Raw genomic sequence first — 21,726 nt, forward strand, 5'->3', positions numbered from 1 at the left:
GGCCCCTGCTTTGTTTAGTGCTCTGCTGTCTTGAAATTCTTGGTAATTTTTGAACAACGGCCCCTGGATTTTCATTTTGCATTGGGCCTGGCAAATTATCTAGCTGGTCCTGACCAGCAGAGTAAATTTCATATAGAACAAAGAATCAAGCTGTGTGTTTTCTTTCCTCTTCGGGGAAAATTTCAGTTGCAGCTCCTAACTCTACAGCTTTCGTGGTTTATTTTGTCATTCATTTCATTTAAACAGACAACAACGGGGCTCTGTCCTCACAGCCTTTCCTGGGGTTGCCTCTGTTAGAAACAATGTTGGGCTTTTCAGCTACTTGTGGAGAGAAAATGCTCACTGCTTCTCTTTGGAACTCTTTCTAGGAGACGGGTTTGGCTCTGTGATTCATCAGAAATAAGAAAAACAAACACTGTAAATGGAGAACTTGAAAAACAGGTGGGCACCATCTCCCCACCCAAGAGAATGGATTTAAGAGGAAATTTGTTTATGGGATGAAGTTTTAAAAGGCGACCTGGAAAATTTAGCAAAGATGTAAATAAACAACTCTTCCTTGGATTGCATTAGGCTTCAGAATAAATATATTAACCAGCTTCAGTCAAAGTCTGCCTAGAATCTGACCCTGACAAGACCCAGTGACTAGTGCTGCTCCCAACCTTCCCCACAAACAGCAGGCAATTTTCTCTGTGGCAAAGCTACCTCGAAACAGGCATCCAGGCTTCCCTCCCACGAAGTGAAGGTAAGCAGAGGCCTATCATGTTTCCTCTGAGTGCTGGCTGCAGGACGCCCCCGCCCCCTCCAAAAGCCCCAGGGCAGTCTGGAGACACCAGCTTGTTTTTATATGGTGGAGTCACCCATAGCTAGATACAAACATACATCTATTACCCACCAGGGGTACTGAATTGCTGTGTTGGCTGCAGAAACAGCCCAGGTCTGTGGGCAATTCCCATTATGTGTAGACACAAGCAGAAGCATTTAACCCAGGCCACTAAGGAATGTGCCAGGTCCCAGCAGGCAAGCTAGGGCTGGTGGAAGGAAAAGGGATGTGCTCCATAGACCCTCCTCCTGGGTTGCCAGTATCCCTACTGGGGAAGGGAGTTTGGATTTTCCCTGCCCTCACATCTTCCTCTTCCTTTGTCTCCATCCTGTATCCAGACTCCTTTAGGAGAATTTATGAAGCATGTCCACAGTAGGATTCAAAGTATTATTTCACAAATTTAAATACTTTACTACAGACCACACAGAAAACACATAGCCTATAGCAAAGCAATTAAACTATTACTAAAAGAGGGTTGAGTAGAGCCTTTCATAGAAATTGGAAGGAATTTTAAGAATTTTTTTTTTTTTAAATCTCACCTTCCCCCGTCTTTGGCAGACTAAACCAATCACATTCAAAATCATTCTTAATTTTTCCAAAAATAGCGCTAAATCACATACAAGCTACTGTGTACTGGGGCAGGCAATGTTCATTCCATAATAAAAGAACTACAATATTATTTGCAGGGGGAACAGGAATTAAATGAAATTCCTGCCTGGGGGAAGCATTATGCCAGATGCTTTATAAATGTTACACTACTTAAATCCCACAAAAATTCTACAAAATGGACATTATTATTCCTATTTTATAGATGAGAAAACTGAGTCTCAGAATGGACAAGCTCACAGATGGCAAGTGGCAGAGCAGACTTCACACATAGGTCTGTATGATTTTTTAAAGTTTATATTATTTCTCTTGAAAAAAATACCTCTTTTTAAAAGTATTATTCCTCTGTTTAGTTTTAGATTGTTATGAAAAAAAAAAGGGACCTTTTACAGATCTACTCTTTTATCCTGGAATAGGGGCCCTGAACCATTTTGTGTAGGTTCAAATAGAGCTAGGTTAGACAGAGTTGTCAACGGAATCCATCCAGTAGCCTCTGGCATTTCAAGCAAAGATTCCTTCAGAAATACATATAATAATGGTTGTTCATCTTCACTGAGCATTCATTATACCCCATGCACTCTTCTGGACTCTACGCATATCATCCCATTTAATTCTCACAATAGCACTGTGAGGAAGGTACTGTTATTCTCTCTGATTTACATACAAACGAGGAAGTAGATGTTGAGGTAAGGAAAAGAGCCAGGCTCAAACTGGCCAGCCCACTGCAGAGTCTGGGTCAGAGCCACTGGGCTGACATGTGCCCCATCCACTAGGCTTAAAGGATACTTTGTTGCTTCCTAACCATGGCAGGCTACCTCAAAGGTGAGTAAGACCATAGCAACTTAAGGATAAAACTGGATGACTAAGGCCGGGCGCAGTGGCTCACGCCTGTAATCCCAGCACTTTAGGAGGCCAAGGTGGGCAGATCACGAGGTCAGGAGATGGAGACCATCCTGGCTAACACGGTGAAATCCCGTCTCTACTAAAAATACAAAAAATTAGCCGGGTATGGTGGTGGGCGCCTGTAGTCCCAGCTACTCGGGAGGCGGAGGCAGGAGAATAGCGTGAACCCGGGAGGCGGAGCTTGCAGTTAGCCAAGACCGCACCACTGCACTCCAGCCTGGGCGACAGAGCGAGACTCCATCTCCAAAAAAAAAAAGAAAGAAAAACTAAGATTTAGGATGGGTGAAGAAAGAGCATTTTTGCCGCAATCATACAGAAGGTTAATAAAATAATATTTATTTTTTAATAATGTGCATGGGGACATATCCATCTGAGAAGTAGCTATGCCATTGGGGTCAGGAAAGGAGTTTGAAAGGTACCAAAGAAGGTATTTGAAAGTTGTGGCTTCAGAAGGGCTCAGCTCACCATTGTAAATTACACCGTGAGGAACATTTTGCCCATGAAACCTTATACCTCTGATTGCTTCTTGGAATATAACCTAAGAAAACAATTTCTAAGGTGAAGTCTCTTTATTATATTGCATTCTGATTCCTACCAGCATTGCATGTTTACGGATGTTCAACTGCACTGGAGTTAAGTTTTTTAAAGGGAAGCACATTTCATACCCAATCACTACTAAAATTCTATCTGTCCAGCGTGACATAGGATAATAGTCAGATGTGTGAGATCAGACTGCCTGATCCTGAACCCTAGCTTCAATGATAACATGAGGATAACGATATTATCTACCTCATACAGTTATTGTGAGTGTTAAATTGTGACACTATTTGTTAAATGCTAAGCACGGGCCAAAGTAAGCATCCATAAGTGTCAGCTGTTATTACTGTTGTTGTTACTAATATAACAATATATTTTAGAAATAATAGGTAATATAGTTCCTCAATTCTTGTTATCATTTGTTGGCAGTGGATGAAAAAGAGTTACAGATTGTTAATTTTTTTGATTTCGTTGATGATAGGAGGTGGCAGAACTTGTTTAATAGAAAACCAGAACCAAGTAGGGTATTATTTAACGTGCACGGCAGGAACTTTCAGAAGTCATAGGACTTCTGAAAATTAAGAAGCAGATGGTAACAACCAACATGTCAAACTGTTATCATTGGTTTAGTGGGGAGCTTTGTACTGAAAAGCTGGTAAAACATTATAGAATCACTTATTTCTTAGATTTGTGTTTTACTTTCTTTTATAAAAGCAAAGATTGTTTCCTGATTGTGTGTTTGTTTAGGCCTATGAGATGTGGCCGAGATGGGGCTACCGTGCTGGATTCCAGGAGGGTTAGATTATAATGACCAAAAACACTGAAGACCAAAAGATTATTGGGTCAGGAGATGTTAGTGATAAATGTTGCATTTCTCTTAGGCTTCTGGATTGGATAATCAAATAAATATGTGGCAGGCAGGCAGGTACCTGAAACTCCAGCATAGTCTTCCCCATGTTTGACTCCAGCATGTAGTGATAGGCTCCAACACTGGTGCTGGGGTCATCTGCATCATCTAAGGTGCCCTTGGGAAAGAAAGCAGAAAAAGAAAAATTAGTGATTTTTCCTCCTCTTCTTTGAATGGTCAGAAATTAATTCTGTGACCACACAGCAAGCCTATTTTTGGTCTAACCTGAACAGATGTTCACTCTACAACCAAGTCTCCAGTAGATTTGAGGGTTTTGTAATCAATTTGAATTGAGTGCTTGATAGAATACGAACTGTTATATACTCGCTGATAGAATAATTTTCCAAAAGAAGACATTTCTGTATGATCGCACAGGGTTTTGGTGGTGGTGGTGTTAACATTTGCATGGCTGAGCTCCGAGGCTGCCTTCGTTGGTTATTGAAATCTTGAAACACTGACTTTGCTCTGATTCCAGTGATAACCAGGCAAGATTGCATAATTGACGTGGAAAGAATTTGTCAGTTGTATGGACCATTCAGATTTTACTGCCGTGATTCTTAATAGGAACTTTTCGTAATATGCTGGTGTTTAGCCTGGAGACATGGATCATGGTTTATATTTTTTCAGTCCTGTACCACTTAATCTCTAGGAAACGAGGTGGGTGGGTGACGGGTAGAAATGAAATTCCCTTTCAATTTGGGTGTGGGTAGTGGTGCTAAGAAGCTAACACAACTCTGGTATGGCTTTTGGGCCAGCCCTTCTGTATCCTATGGACGCAGATTCCTGGGAAGGTGGGCAATGGTGACTTTGTGAGACGGAACAAACAAGTGCCAGCACAGATAGCAGCAAATTTATAGCTTTTGAATGCAATAACATTAACACACTGCTGCTGAAATATTTGTGTTGGCTTTTTAAATATCCCAGAGGAAATCCATCTAGAAGCATGCAACCATGTATATTCTGTTTCCTTAGAAATTTCCATTTAAAAAATGATAAATTACTTTTACACTGAGGGCCCTTCCCTGCTCCTGAGTAAATTTCACACTTATATAAATCAGGCATAATTTTCCTAACCTCTCTTCCTCAAAAGCACTTGAAATTTACAGGGCTGGAAAATAAAGGCTTCCTTTCATCCTCAGACCAGATATAGAACAGAACTCCCTGGCATCTCCCAGCCAAGTCAATCACTCTTCTTCCCCTGCTCCTTCCTTATTTCTCCTTTATGTGATAAGAAGATTTATGAGGGGAAAAGGATCACATCTAGTCTGATAGTGTTTCCTTCATCATCAGCAGCTTCACCAGAATGACAGAGCCTTCCTAGTTAAGGGAAACAGAGAAGAAAATCTCAGGTGGGGTTTATCCATGCTAAAGGCAAGCCAGAGGTGGCTAATCCCTTTGGTAATGCCAGGTTCCTGCCCGTGAGCACACACAGGGCGATATTTGCCACAGGTGGGGACCCAAGGCTTCTTTCTTGGCTTATAGTTTGGAAGCAATGGGAGTTGGGCACTCCAAATCATTCATGGGACAAATATCCTGTCCTATATTGCTTAAAAAAAAAAATCCTATCTAATTTTTAAGACAGGGTGTTTTGCTCTTAAAGCACTTTGCATTTAATTGTGTTAATTACAGAAATTTTCAGTGCTCTCTGAAGAGGTAATTGATATTAACCATAGTAATTCTAATAGCTAACACATATTGGGCATATTGTTTTTCACATATCTGAACAGTCCACGTTTCCTTAAAAATGCAGATTGCAGGGCCCCACACTGGCTGGGGAATTCGCACTTCCAGTAAACACTTCAGATGATTTTCATGATCTTTCAAGTTTGGGGAAAATGGAGCTAGTTTTCCACTAGATTAAAGCAGTATTCCACTGTATGCGTTCTCAGGCCCTAAAAGAATCAACACTCCTCAATAAGCAAACATTCACTTAAACATATCCAGGTGGATCCAATGATCTACCTTGATTTAAAGCATGATTAACTGTGATCCAGGGAGATTAAAAAATATTATTGAGATGTGTGATATTATGATTTCCAATTTAAGTATTCTTTTTTCTGAAAATTAACAATTTAATGGGTAAAAATTGAATCTACAGAATTCTTAAAATAAGAATTTGCTCATGTTAGCATCTCTCAAGATTCAAATGCTTCAGAATTCTCAGTGCAGCCATCTCCTGCCCTCCATGGTGGGTACTCACGCTGGTGGAGGCTACCGCTTCCTGAACACTTTCCATAATGAATTCCTTGGTGATCCTGCGAGAGGGCAGCTCATTGAAGAGGGAGTTGATCAGGGCCACTTTAGCTGCATCCCGCCTGGCCTCGGCTCTACTTAAGCAGCACTTGAGAAGGGAAGGAGAAAAGGAGTCATTTGAGAATTTAGCATTTCACCATTCCACTCCTGCATCAAGGGGTCTCTGGACATTTCTATTTATACATTTACTGTCCACATCTATTCTGTTCATATACATTGCTAATTTCCCTGAAGGTCACGCAGATTTTCCTTCAGCTCTAGAGTCCATGCAAATGTCTTGGTTGATCTTCAATTACTTATTGTCTTATTTTATAGTCATTGAATGTCTACTATATGTCAGAAGCTTTGCATACTCTATTAATGAGTAATGATAAATTAATAATGGCAATTATTGTGTCCTAGATAATTTATATTCATTATCAGGGCCTTTCTCAAATCCCTATTTCAAAGAAAAAAGGTAAGGAAAGGAGAAAAGCAAGGAATCTGGAAATACTTGTAACACAATAATTAAGAACACAAATTCTAGAGTCAGACTGCTTTCAGCTCTGGCATTTACTAACTATAAGACCTTGAGTAGGTTCATTAGTCTCTCTGCACCTCAATTTCCTCCTCTATAAAATGGGAATAATAGTAGGGTTGAGGTTAGGACCAATTGGTTAATATAGATGAAGCACTGGAAATACCTGGCACACAGTAGCACTTATGATAACAGGCCAGCCAGACATTTTTATCTCCAGGTTAGTACAAGCGTGCTGCTGTCAATATCTATTGCTTTTGCATTTCCAACCTTTGTCCCGCACCTTCCTTCTAGTAACAGTTCCCTAATTTTCTTGAGGACTAGGCTTTCTCCCTTGGTCTTAATCCATGAGGTTTTGCTGGGACATACTCCATTCAAACCTTCTTGAAGTTAGGGCCATAGGCAGCCTATGATTAGTGACTCATAAAAAAAATTCACTCCTCTCAAATATGATATTGTGCTCCATCCTGCTAGACTGGCTTTCTGTGGGTCATATGGATCTGGTTGATGCATCCTGATTCTTTTCTGTCCTCCCTGCCTCTGAACAACTAACAACTCCCATTTTTCAAGTTCTGGTTTGGCATGGTTCCTGGGGTTGCAGATAGAGGGACAAGCCCCATAAGTACTGGACTGTCACTGGAGCCCACACCTTTTGGAGAGCCCAGGAGTTGATGGACTCTCTCCTACAAGCTCCTGTGGACCCAGGGATAAGTGTCTAGGATCTTGGACTCCTAGGGGGAAACAAGAGAAGTCCAGGCCTAGGTCCTGGTCAGTGGGGTGGCCAGGCACCCCTGGCTCTGCTTCTCAGAAACCTGGAGCACCTGAACTTTGGGAGCTAATCTTCTCATTGGACAAATAGGGAGGCTAGGCTCTCTGATCTCCAAGGCTCCTACTACCCAAAATGCATGATTCTCAGAATCAGTAGTTCTTGGTGATTGATGGGAAAGAAAAGGAAAAATAGCAAATACCACGCTTCATTTTACAGTTTCACAGAGCAAGGGTTCTGTGCCACCAAACGAAGAAAGCCAAATCCCTCTCATTTGCTTTCACTACATCCCCGCCTCCATCCTATCTGCCCTATGTTGACTATCTCTGCACTGTCCCGGGAACGCTCCAGACTTATGCTCTCGTGTCCTTAGAGACCTGTCTCTCCTCCCCATCTCCACAAACCTAGTTGGAGTGCCCTGAAGCCAGGTTCCAAGTCCTCTGTGATTTTCCCTCAAACCTTCTAGAACAGTAGTGCTTATATATTGTAAAGACCCTGTCCTCGACTATGGGTAACTTCTTGCCCACCCCTTCTCCCAGCCTCTGGGCCTGGGAGGAGCCCTCATATACTTTTGTTTTTAAAGACGGATTCTCCTTCTATCGCCCAGGCTGGAGTGCAGTGGTGCAATCTTAGCTCACTGCAACCTCCACTTCCTGGGCCCAAGCGATCCTCCCACCTCAGCCTCTTGAGTAGCTGGGTCTACAGGCATTTGGCACCATACCTGGCTAATTTTTGTATTTTTTGTAGAGACAGGGTCTCCCTATATTGCCCAGGCTGGTCTCAAACTCCTGGGCTCAAGCGATCCACCTGCCTTGGCCTCCCAAAGTGCTGGGATCACTGGCGTGAGCCACTGGCCCCCTCATATATTTCTTTATTTTATTTTTTATTTCAATAGTTTTTGGGATACAGGTGCTTTTAGGTTATGTGGATAAGTTCTTTTGCGGTGATTTCTGGGAATTTGGTGCACCTGTCACCCGAACAGTATACTCTGTATCCAATATGTAGTCTTTTATCCCTCACCCCGCTCCCAACCTTCTCCCCCAAGTGCCCAAAGTCCATTATATTATTCTTATGCCTTTGCATCCTCATGGCTTAGCTCCCACTTATATGTGAAAACACAATATTTGGTTTTCCATTCCTGAGTTACTCCACTTAGAATAATGGCCTCCAGCTCCACCCAAGTTGCTGCAAAAGACATTATTTTGTTCATTTATATGGCTAAGTAGTATTCCATGGTGTACCCAATCTTCCTTATTCACTCATTGGTTGATAGGCACTTAGGTTGGTTCCATATTTTTGCAATTGCAAATTGTGCTGCTATAAACATGAGTGTGCACGTGTCTTTTTCATATAATGACATTTTTTTCTTTGGGTAAATTCCCAGTAGTGGAATTACTGGATCAAATGGTAGTTCTGCTATTAGTTCTTTAAGGAATCTCCATACTGTTTTTGTATATTACTTGAGCATCCTCCACTGGCTGAGCCAGGCTCAGCGCTTGGAGATGCTTGTACATGGTGAGTGTGTTGATGAAATAATTACAAGACTTTTGAAATGGCAAGAACATGACATTGAGGAGAATTAAAACAAACACAAATTAAAAAATAACAAAAACTAACCAAACAAACAACATTTGCCAGGAGACTAACAAAGCAGAACAATTGAGGGCAGGCAGAAGAAGATATTATAACTTACAATAAAGAGTGATTTATTATTTTTTATTTATTTTTGTGTGTGTGTGTGAGACGGAGTTTCACTCTTGTTGCCCAGGCTGGAGTGCAATGGTGTGATCTTGGCTCACCACAACCTATGCCTCCTGGGTTCAAGCAAGTCTCCTGCCTCAGCCTCCCGAGTAGCTGGGATTACAGGCATGTGCCACTACGCCCGAAAGATTTTGTATGTTTAGTAGAGATGGGGTTTCTCCATGTTGGTCAGGCTGGTCTCGAACTCCCGACCTCAGGTGATCTGCCCGCCTCGGCCTCCCAAAGTGCTGAAATTGCACGCATGAGCCACAGTGCTGGGCCCAAAGAGTGATTTTCTATATAGCCATTGAATGAAGAATGGAGCTAAAGTTCCAAAATGAGTGTGGAAAGTAGTTTTTTTTTTTGTTTTTTTCTTGGTGTTGTCACACAAGAAGGCTTTGGGGGAAGCTTTAGACAGCAAGGCCATTCAAGGTTTAGACCTCTTCTAAGTTTTAGGCAACTTGTATGAAACCAGAATGGGTTTGACAAGGTAGATTGGCTTTGTGTTATGGGCTTGGCTGAAAATTTATAGGACATTGAGTCACCAATCTTTCACTGGAGCTTGAGTGCCATCTCTTTTAGGAAGCTTTCCTTGACCACTCTCAAGTCTAGGCTTGGAGGACCACTGTCCAAGGGAGGCACTGACCACACTGCAGTGTAACTGTTTGCTAATGGTCTGCCCCCACCATCTCCTGGCTGTGAGCTCCCTAAAGGCAGAGCCTATGACTTAGTTGTCTCCTGCCTCCTGTGACCTAGTTTGCTGAATAAGCAACAATACAGCCTAGGAAACTAAAAAACAAGTCACTGAAGCACTAGACATAATGTTCAAGAGATCCTCGTAAAGAAAAGAATGAAAGATATATACTTTTTATTTTTTTTAAATGAGCGCAATTTCAATAAACCCTCTATGGTATGTGTAACTTAGTCATATAAAAATATATTAATGAATTTCAGATGGATAATTGGTCATTGCAGTCAGACACTTTGAGATGACAATTTTTGCCTGAGCGTAGGGTATGTTTATTATTCTTTGGAAAATCAGTTCCCCATTAAAAAGCAAACAACGTTTTTGCAAGTATTACCTGACATCTGTAGGAACAGCTCATTTTAATAGGAATTTAGCTTTACAAAATCTATCATAGAGCTGTTGGAGTTTTAGAACTTAGAGAATTAGATTCAGATCCAGGCACTCTTCAGAAACAACTTCTATCTAAATAATAGCAATTTAAACCATCTTTTATGGACAGAGAGACCTAGTAAACACTAGTTAGATAAAAGAAGCTATCTATTTTAAATAAGACCAGTTAAGTACTAGATCAAAAGCACCACATACGTTTACAACCAAATGGCACTGCTCGGGAGATCAAAGTGCAGCCCGGCTGAGAGAACAGAAAGAGCCTTTACCCAGAAAGCATGAAAAAGGGCTACAGAGACCTAACCAATACCAAGATTTTAAAGCAGACACATGTCTATGCTTATTTTATTATTTCAATGTACAGAATCTTTGCTTAAAACGGGGGAGAAAGTGTTCCAATTAATAAGTACATAAAATAAAATAAATTCTGAGCCATCAAAGGGCTTTTCTTGCTATTGTTCTTGGCATTTCTGAAAGACAAGTACTTCAAAATGTCTATAATGTTAACCAGCCGCTTTCTTCTAAATTCTAGAACTACAAATCCCAGCCAGTAAGGGCTGCATATTTTTCTCTAGGGATCTTTTAATGGGACCTCTCAGCCCATAAGAATCTTTACTTGGGGAAGAAATTCAGCCGAACGGCAATCTACTTGGTTGCAATCTAAATCAGAATGTGAATGTTGCTGTAAGAACAGGCACTGTTAAAGTTACTATCAAACAGTGGGAAACACTGTAAGAAAATAAAATATGGTAAGTGACAGGACATTTTATGGATGTATCCAAACCAGTCGTCAAAGACATCGGTTGGGGAGCGAGTGAAGTATGATGTTATTTCAAAGTAACTTCCTGCTAGAGTTAGACTTCCCAGGTTATACAGTTTATTCTTGCTATTTTTTAGCCAGGCCCTAATCATAAATATAGATTTGTAAACCGTGTCTTTTCTGTTAACCATTCTTACTTGTTAATACAGAAGGACAACTTCTGTCCTTTGCACTTTGCGAAAGTGCAGAGCTGGGATATTTAAGTCAAGATTTTACTTTAGGTCAGCTGTGAATTTCTCAGGCATGTGGAGCCACATGCTTTCCGAGTGGCCAGCAGACCTCATTCAGACATTTATTTTGATGTTCAGATGCCTTTCATTTGCTGGTAGACTATAAACCACTATAATCATTTCAAAGCCTCCTGGCTCTGATCTAAAATTAAAGTAAAAAAAAAAAAAAAAAAGAGTGACTGTGGCATTGCTCAGGAAAGCTATTCAAAGGCAGTGGTAGCCAGTTTGTAAGATTCCCCAGTGACCCCTGCCCCATGGCATTAACACCCTTGTGTAGTCCTCCCCTACACTGCACCAGAGTTCATTTGTGTAACCAATAGAATATGGTAGAAGTGATGGCAAAATCCCTTCCCATATTCGGTTATAAAAGACACTATGGCTTCCGTCTTGGTCTCACTTGCCATCTCTTTATAAGAGAAGAGAAGTGGAACCAAGAGGAAAAGTCACTGGCTTGGGGAAAGTCACTGCCATGTTATGAGCAGTCCCATGGAAAGGCATACATGGAACATAACTAAAGCCTTCTGCCAGCAGCCATCTGAGTGAGATTGGAAGCTGATCCTCCAGCCCTGATCAAGCCTTCAAATGACTGCACCTCCAGCTGACAGCTTACCAAAAGCAACCTCCTTCCAGAAGACCTTGAGCCAAAACCACTCAGCTAAGCTGCTTCCAGATCCCTGATCCTCGGAAACTGTGCAAGACAATAAATGTTTGTAAGTTTTCAGGCAATCTCTTATGCAGCAATAGGTAACTAATACAAAGGCTTTGTTCACCACAGGTAATTAAGAAGTCTCAATGAAATAATCCACATTGCTGGCACTATGTGCTTGGCACTATGCTGAGCACTTTATGTTTATTATCACATTTTGTTACCACAGCAATCCTATAAAGTTGGTTTTGTTATTATCCTTATTTTGCAGGTGAGGAAATAGAGGCTTAAAGAGGTTATACATCCCAAGTTCATGACCCTTAAGACGTGAACAAAACAAGATTTGCTCTCTGGTCTGTCTGACTTGGGAGTCCAGATTTTTAACCACTTTGCTATTTTGCTCTTCATAGAAATGGCCACCCACTTTGGAATAAAGAGGATATATAATTTGCCTAAGGTCATATAGCACTCCCTAAATCCATACAGTATTTTAGACAAAGCTTCAACTTTGCGCTTTTATGGGTCATTTTGATATAAGACTACAAGGATATCTCCTCCCATGACAAACTTGACTTCATTTACAACAAAAGGCCAAGCAAGATGCAGTACACTGTGAGGATAAATGGTACTCACTGAGGACGGGAATATGCTGACATTATCTCAATATCCTCCTCCCTCCTATTGTTCTCCTTTGGATGCTTTCCTGGACTATAGGGAGAAGGAAAATGGAGATAGAAAGGCCAGCTGCGACTAGACCAGAAATCAGATGTTACCTTGTAGGAAGCATCTCATTCTAACCTTAAGTACTCTCTTGATTAAGTACGAGGCCAAGAGATTTTGGAATTCTACCACACAAGGTTGCTCAACATTTCAAGAAGTATTGATAACTCTTCAAGAGTAAAAGTCATTTAAATTAAACTTCCCTGGCCGGGCATGGTAGCTCATATCTGTAAACGCAGCACTTTGGGAGGCTGAAGCTGGAGGATCACTTGAGCTTAGGAGTTCGAGACCAACCTGGGCAATGTAGCGAGACCTTGTCTGTACTAAAATTCAAAAACTAAATAAATAAAACAAAAAATAAACTTCCCTAGCTCTGATGAATAAAAAATTCCCCCCAAGACTAACTCATTTTGGCCCTGTATTTTATCATAGATTAAGATGACCAACAAGCCACCAGGACCCTATAGGGTACACTATAAAGATTGCTGCCAAGCCTAGGCCGGGAGTTTGGACCAATAGTTCAAAAACTTTAGTGTTCATAGTAGAATTACCCAGGAACTTGTTAAACATGTGTATTCCTGTGCCCAAAGCTGACCTACTGAATCAGAATCTCTTCAGCTGTATGATGATGGGGGTCTGCATATAATAAGATTTGCGGGTGATTCTGACATGTGGACTCAGGACAACTCTTAGAGGAGTGTTGCTGAAACCTCTGCCCCTGCCATGTCTCATTTCTAACAGGCAGGAGCAGAACCAAGTTTTGTGGGGCCTGAGGCTTACACAATTTGGGGGCCCTTGTTTAAGAAAAACAATATGAAATTACAAATAAAAAAGTTGGCATTGTGATTTACAAAGAGCCTCTGCAGAAGCTTCATTGTCTTCCTTGTAAAGCCACTTCTAACATCAGAAATGGTAATTTCTCATTAGAGAAACTGCTTCTACCCAAGAGTGAAGGAAAGTAGCATTCAGGTTTTAAAAAAGTCCTGGGGACTGTTGTGGGGTGGGGGGAGGGGGGAGGGATAGCACTGGGAGATATACCTAATGCTAGATGACGAGTTGGTGGGTGCAGCGCACCAGCATGGCACATGTATACATATGTAACTTACCTGCACATTGTGCACATGTACCATAAAACCTAAAGTATAATAATAATAATAATAAAAGAAAAAAAAAAAAAAAAAAAAAAAAAAAAAAAAAAAAAAAAGTCCTTTATGATAGTTCTTCTAAAATTAGGTCCTTAGGAAGTATATAAGCACTACTGACTTAACTAACTGAGGTCTCAATTTCACTTCTCTGCTTAACAGTTTTTATTTCTTCTATGATTATTTTCCAGGGTGTCACACTATGTAATGTCGAGATTCAACCAAGATTAATTTGTTGACCAGTAGGCTGTCCTGAAATAAAATAATGACTAGTTAACTATTTAGCATTAACTGAAGTTCTTATATTAATTGAAATAAAATTTTGGTAGTCATGTATGTGTTATAAATAGAAATTCCTAATAAGAAATTAGTTTTTTTCATTACTTATTTGTGAAATACTTTAAAACTATCTGTAGGTGTCTTACTGATTATAGAACCATCTTCTGGCCAAGATGAAGCAATTTAGACGTGAAACAGTAACTTTTCTGGTAGCCCTCATTTGATTAATGATTGTTTTCCACGCTTTGTATTAGAAAATAGGCAGGATACATGTGTTGAGTAGTTGTTTCTACATCCCAAGGTTTTACTGTACTTAATCCCAACGACAGTGCTTTCTTTAGGAATGCATATGGGAGGACATTGATACAAGTAACTTTCTCTCTATCTTAAACAACAGACTTTCTACAATTATTCATACATGTGTTTTAAAGACATCAGGAGAAAAATGGTCTCCAGATCTAAAATGTCTAAAATACATTTTAGGCACATTTTCACTGGTGCTTCCCAATGGTAGCCAAGTAGTTGAAACACAGTGTGTAAGAAGCAGGATTAAAAAAAAAAACAAAAACAGAACAGTAATGTAATAGCTAATGTGACAGATTGTATCTATTTGCAGATTCAAAGCTGAAGATGCCATCCTGTCTGGGGTCAAGGGCAGGTCAGTGTTATTTAGGTGGCATTCATTCAATAGCACATAGTACCCAAGGGTTTTCCAAAGCTGGGACTTTGCAGGTGGCAAAACCAAATAAATGGACTCTGTGAGAAGTGAGAATTCCTGCCCAAATCCTATCGGCTGTTAGGTCTGTCATTCAGGTGGTTGGGAACGTTTTTGCTTTTGTGACTTGGAGTCTGACTTTTAGCAAGTGACTTGCGGAGTTTGTGAGTACTGCCTGACAGCTCTGGTCAGTGTCACCAACACCTCGGTTTCATCCTGACGGCAAGCCTTCACGAAGAATGCCACAAACCAGACCCTGTTGCTAACGTACCCACTTTCAGTGCTTTAAAACCTTGACTACCCTGACCGAGGCATGAACATTTGCATGTGTTCCAATTTATCTAATTGTGGATATATTAGCATTTTTTCTCCTTCCAGATGGTGATGTGAAAAAGGGCAACCGTTGGAACTCAGTCACCCAAGTTAATATCGTGTCTATCCATAGGTCAGGGTGGCTCCAAATATGTTGGGAACAATTTAGAGCTCTGTGTGTGCTGGGGATGGGGGGTCTTAGCTAGGTGTGGGGGAGGGGACTGCTCTGGGAGTCCAATTTTCAGAGAAAACTCACCAGTTCCTGTCAACTGAAAGAAATGTTTCATGCACATGGTGGGTCAGAATGTTATTTTTATAATACAAACCACCTGGCCTTCTCCTCGTTTACCTCTGCCGCAATGCTGTTCTACACACATACCTAGACCAAGGTCCCTGGTAACTATTACAAGCCTATGTTGTGCTTTGCTCCTTGAGGTTTTATTCCTTGTCTTTTCTTTTTTCTTTTATTCTTTTTCTTTTTTTCAAGTTAAGGTGTAGACAAGGCGAATTGATCAGGGCTCAAGATTTGGGTTTATTTTTGTAGTTGCTTTGATGTGAAAGGAGTTGGCTCTGATTGCATAAGAGGGATGGGGGGAGTTAGGGAGAGATGGAGTCACGCTTTCTTCCCCACTCAGCAACTCACTGAGCTGGTGAGCATCTTTCTAAAGTTTATGAACTAGGGGCTGGGAGACTGCTGTGGAGATAGTCTGAAGTCCTTGTTTACCATGGGGCCTTTGCTAATCATTTCTTTCACTACATTCTATATTTGGAGGTCAAGAATTTCTATTCACTTTGTTTAATAAAAAAAGAAACAGATTAAAGTTAGGGAAGGAGGCTGGGGAATAAATAAGGGTCTCATTAAAGCAATATGCACTCCCGATTTCATGGGCAAGTCATTAAGGTCTGATAATTAGCTGACATATGACTTTCAAATGGTTATAACTAACCTTCCCGTCTTTGAGTCTCATTAGTTATAAAACAGGATGCTTTCCTGTGGAGATTTCCACCAGGAAATACCTCCTTTAGAAGTTAAGTTACATTGCATAGCATGTCGTCCATCTGAGTCAAGGTATACCACCCTAGAGGCAGAGAAGAGGTCATGGATAATTTCAAATAGAAATACTAGGCATTAAAACAGCATTAGTGCTGGGCAATAGTCTCAAGTTTATAGCAGGAACTAAATCCCTATTTGGGATATGGAATGTCAAGGCCAGGCCTTATTTAACACTCAGCAAAAAGAGCATTACAATTCCATTGAGTCAAGTGTATGAATTAATCAAATTTTCTTACTCATTCTCTACTGGGAGAAACTTAATTTTATAAACTTAGTTTATTGTGATTTAAATGTACTTTGAATTCCATGGACTTTGAGAAGACTCATTTAATGCATGAAAGTATAAAACGCGTTTTTATGTCTGATAATGCAGGTTAAGTGTGCTTACTGCCTTAAGTAACTGAAATAAAACAAAATTAAAATACTCCTCACCTTGTTTAAGGCTGTATGCTCCTTGGAAAAATAGTTTTTCTAGATATCAGCATAGGCAATGGCTTTGGTTTGAAAACCAGATTGGCATAAAAATCAAAACCCATCAAATGAATTCATTGCCTTTTAGAGACAGAGCTTTGCAAGGAGCTCATCTGCACCGTGTGCCACCCCGCATCTCACTACTCTGCAGCCCTGTTTTGCAACACCAAACTTTGGTTACAAATGGAAAAAAAAAAAAGGTCAATCAACAGTTTGCCTATGGAAGAATTGAATGTCTCAACTTCATAGAGTGCTTGGCACTATTCAACTAGCTTAAGTACCAGAACCCAGTGTTTAACACCTGTACTTATTTTCTGTGAAGCCATTTTAACAACAAAATACTTATGTGAAAAAGATATAATGCCCCGATGAGTAAGTGTCTCACACTCCAAATAGATCGAGCTATCACATCAATATTTTTGTCAGGAGGCATTTTTTATTCAATCATAATTCATGCACATAAATAATCACATGCTCTAGTACTATATTCAAGGAAATTTTTGCTTTTTAGTCAAAATAAGAATGAAATGCATTAATTCAAGTCATTCCAGCAGGCTATATGTGGAAGACCACGTCACTGACTTGAAAGCAAAACTTGAATCACAAACCCTTTAAATCAAAATATAAAATAAGATAAAAAAACTCAAGTTCCCTTTTAGATTTGGGAGCAAAAACAGCTGCTGCAACAATGAGTGGCTTTCCTTCTGAGTTCATCAAGAGGGGAGCCAGACCTGGATCTGATGGCCCTTGTATTGCTCTATTGTAAAAAAATGGAAATTACTGCAAGTTTTCATGGTCATGATATGTGGCTAGGGAAGGATTAACTGCCTAGACAAAAGTGGCATGAAGAAAATATGTCTAAAATACATGAAATACTTAATGCTTGTAATATTAGAAAATGATTTCTTTTATAAAAGAACCAATAAGTACTAATGTGTTTCAATACAACTTTCTGAAAAAAAAATTTTTAATCAGTAGATTATTTTATTTATTGTTTAGAAATGCAGAAATAAAATTATATTTTCACTTCTCTTTTTCTATCCTGTAGTAATTTATGAAGGCCTGGTCTAAAGGCAGGGCTATGGCTGCTTTCTCTCTCTCTCTCTTTCGTTCTTTCTCTGTTTCCGTTTTTTGTAGGTTGTGGTGTCAAGGCTAACTGAAAATTCTTTAATTAGCTTTCATGGACACAAGCTTCCCATTTACTTCAGTGAGAGGCTTCTTTGCATAAAAACCAGTGGTTTGTATCCATCAGAGTCTTTGACTGGACTGCTTTCCTTTGATTAATCAGAAAACTAAAGTTCAGTCTGAATACTACTTTCCTAAAGAATGAATGAGCATAATCTCTTACAGCTTTCATGAAACTGCCTGAAACCAGAGGGATTAGTCCCACAATCCGGTCCCATACTCCACTTCAAGTATTTTCAATTACTTGGCACCATTGGTGGTGACGTCCATGGCTCAGTAAGAAGGCTACTGCTGGCATAATGGTTTCTCCATGTTTCAGCACATGGTCTTGGCATTAATAATCCATCGTGAAATGATTTGTAATGCACAGGGGTGACATTTGATTATGTGAAAGGCATTGCAGGAATGAGCATGTAGGCTCTTATAGTCCAACTTCTGGCAAAAACATGATGAAATGTTATATGGTGAAAATAGCATTTAAGATGGTTTCTGAACTGACAAAGAAAAGTGTAAGCACATTGCTTTAGGAGAAATCTTCTTTCATTTTTCCCCCCTGGTTTTGCTTCTCAAGTCATATTTTGGAGGGCCAAATGGGTGAAGGGGCCAGATTTGGCAGCCAACCACCCAAACACATTTTCAAAACATACTTGATTCAGGAAATTCTGGATCTTTTTAAGCAAAGATGTTAACAGTCCTCCTGAGAGCCTTAAAATATGATGATTTAAACATAAGGAAAAGGGGACCCTAAAATGATCAGAGAAATCACCAAGAGGCCTCCCTGCTGAAGTTTTCAGTTTTTCATTTTGTTTCCTGTTTCTTTTTTTTTTTTTTTTTAAGACCACAGGAGGATGTTGAATTTATTACCTAAGGGAAGAGCTATCATTTTGGGTCAAAATTTATGAGATGATAGGAAAATTTATACTTCTCCGGGTAGCAAAAACAAAAACAAAAACAATAACACTAGAATTTCTTACACTCATATCTTCTAGATCCATTCACCAGTCTGTCAAATGCGTTATATTCTAGATAGAGTATAATGAATGTATGAACAAATATAATGCATGCCTGGGTGTGAGTACTGCCAAATCTTGGTTATTTATGGTCCTAAGAGTCGGGTGGGGAAAAAGTTGCTATGCATAAATTAAATCCAGAGAGAATCATAAGATATTTTTAATCAATACTTTTAAATTCATCCATTTTCAAAACTTTAACCACAGATATGAACAAAATAATATCAGCTGATTTTACTGTTACTGACTTTTCCTTCCTAGCCCACTATCTTGCAGACTTAGGTGAATGATCTTAGCTGACTATTGGTTACATACAAGAATGGACAAACATTAACTTCATTTATTCTTTGGATTTGTTATTCATTCATTTGGCTATTCACTTAACACAATTTATTAGGCACTTTATGCACTGTATGCGAAACACAGTGCTTGAGGTCATGGGGAACTTAAGGATACACACCCCATCCCTGGAACTTACATTTCAGTAAAGGGAAAGAACATGCACATAGGTAAGTGGAGCATACGGTAGAAAACATTAAGCCTAGTAGAGAAACAGAGAACACTGCTTTGGGAAATCACAGGAGGCAGGGAGTTCCATCAGGGAGATTCAGAGAAAACTTTTTGTTTTCTCTGAAAAATTGTTGTGGTGTCCTGGAAGATGGTCAGGGTTTAGACATGAAGAGAAGGTGGCGATAGCATTTCCTAAGTAGATCTCGAGTGAGTATGGGAATGGCTAGAAGAGGTCAAGACATGCATGAGGAACAGTTAGGTAGAAGCATCAAGTGTCAGAAGAGGAAATCAGGGAGATAAAACTGGAAGGGAAAGTTGGACCAGCTGTAGAATCTTTATTGCCAGAGTAAGGAATGTATGCTTTAATAAGAAAGTAATAGGGAGCCATCGAAGCCCCCCTTTTTACTTTTTATTTTGAAATAAATGCTATGCTTATATAAGAATGGCAAAGATTGTAAAGAGTTCCCAGAAAGTAGTCCATATCATCTAAGTTTTCATGTTTCAATGAATAATGATTTATATAGTATTCTTATATTACACTCCTGTGATTATATCCTCTCTTTAATGCTTAGCGTGGTGTGTCTTTTTTCCTCAATCAGAAATGCCAAAGACCTATCTTTCTTATTTGTCTTTTCAGATAAATAGTTTTTGATTTTGTTAACCAAGTTTGCCAGTTTTTGTCCCATTTCAGGGAGCTAATGCCCCCTGAAGTTTCCCTAAAGCTACGTATATGTTCAATCTAATTTTAAAAACAGATAGTGTACATATGCAGTATCAAAAAAGTCCCTTGATCTACCTTTAAGCAGAATGCTGTCTCTAAGTCCCACATAACCACAGAGCTGTGCTTTTCTTTTGTTATGATTCTGCTTGGAATATGGTGGGCCATTTCAATTTGACAACCTATGCTTTTCTTTAACTCGAAGAAAATTGCCTCTGTTATTTATTTCCTCCCCTCTATTTCCTTTGTCTCTTTCTAGAGCTCTTACTAAATTGATGTTTACCTCCAAAATTTATCTGCATGTCTCCTGTACTGTCTTCCATCTCTGTCTTTTTGCTCTAAGTTCTGGAAGACTTTACTTAGTTATTCCTTACTAATTTGGCTGTCTATGTCTGCTCCTCTATTTGCTCCTCTTGATTCTTTATCCTTATTGTTCTAATTTGGCAATCATATTTCATTTTCTTGCTCCCTGCTTGCTCCATTTTAATAGCTGTTTTAGAGAGAAATATCCTTTCAAAATTTTCTGAGGATATTAACTGTAATACTCTTTTACATTCTGTGCTGCTTGAATTGTTTTGTTCTTTTGTTTGCTTGCCTTTGGTCTTTTATGCATTTGGTTTTCCTCAAATGTTTGGTGATCTTAAGTTCATTGACATAGATGGACAAACAAGTACATTAGTTTAGATGGCTGACAAAACCTTCCTGTATGCTTGAGAATGTCTGTTGCTCTAGAGGGGCTCCGCTGAATGAGAGGACAGCTGGGTGCTTCGTATTGAATGGGGTGTGTTGACAGGCAGACTTCACCTTAGGATGCTCAATAATGGACCTGCAGGCACATGTGGGTTGGAGAGCCTCTTCCTCAATGGCTGCCTTTCTTTCCCCTTTGCTGCCTCTCATCCGTGTCTTTGGTGTCTAGGGTTACATCAAGCTCTGTTCTGAGGCTTCTATACCCACATTCAAATCATCCTCCTCAGTCAATTCACTTTCATTCACCAGAGGTAAAAACACACTGCTGACTACTGTTCAGAGTGGGGAAGGCAACACCTCACTGGCTGGATGGGTCGGAAGTTTTGAAAGCAGTTTTTGATTAGCCTTAAAATTACCCCAGGACTGCCTCCTGCTCTTTGCATTTGTTCATGTAAACCTGGAGTTTCTCTAGCTCTTCTTGACTTTCACAGTACATTTCTCCTATATATATTTAGACTGTGCCATCTTTGCCCCTAATAATTTGATTCTACTCTCATCTCCTGGAATTGCCTCAAAGTTCATCTCTTCCAATGGCACCCTTTCTTCTTGCCTAGCACTATTGTGAATTTTCTTATCTTAAAACATGTCTTTGACATTTTAGGGAATTTCAGACTAGAAAAGAGTTTGAAGAATGTGCTAAGTCCACTCCATCTTGATTCAACCTTGAGACTTTTTAAATTTTTATTTTATATTCTAAGAGTTCATCTGTTGATTCTGGCCCATCTTTGCAGGCTGTTTGAGAACTGTCTGAATATTCAGTGGCTCAGTTTTCGTTGTCCTTCCCAGCTTTAATTATGGCTTAGATGTCTGGAAGCCACTGATGCCAGTTTGACCAGAACATGTTTTGTCTCCAACTCCTCACTGGATAATAGGCAACGTGGTCCTATTTTCACAAGCAGTGCTGACCACAAGAGTAGGAAGGAGCCCTCTAAATCCTTACTGAAGGACACTGTCTCTACTTCTAAACCCCTATTTTACTCTAA

At 39.8% G+C, this 21,726-nt stretch overlaps 1 protein-coding gene and 1 long non-coding RNA gene across 2 annotated transcripts in view; one reads left to right on the forward strand and one right to left on the reverse strand.

Annotated features, from left to right (window-relative positions):
- LIX1 (limb and CNS expressed 1) overlaps positions 1-21,726 on the reverse strand; it is a 51,509-nt gene that overhangs the window by 9,871 nt on the left and 19,912 nt on the right. Inside the window, exons 3-4 of the mRNA XM_002815754.5 lie at positions 5,974-6,114; positions 3,796-3,891 (exon numbers count right to left, since the gene is read on the reverse strand). Of these exons, the coding sequence (XP_002815800.1) occupies positions 3,796-3,891; positions 5,974-6,114 (237 nt within the window). The remainder of the gene's footprint in view (positions 1-3,795; positions 3,892-5,973; positions 6,115-21,726) is intronic.
- On the forward strand, positions 260-12,393 carry LOC129059703 (uncharacterized). The gene is made up of 3 exons (XR_008525729.2): positions 260-742; positions 1,632-1,700; positions 11,766-12,393. It is a non-coding gene; the product is annotated as an uncharacterized LOC129059703 (long non-coding RNA).

The sequence above is a fragment of the Pongo abelii genome, chromosome 4, assembly GCF_028885655.2.
Source record: "Pongo abelii isolate AG06213 chromosome 4, NHGRI_mPonAbe1-v2.0_pri, whole genome shotgun sequence".
In the NCBI taxonomy this organism is placed as follows: domain Eukaryota; kingdom Metazoa; phylum Chordata; class Mammalia; order Primates; family Hominidae; genus Pongo; species Pongo abelii.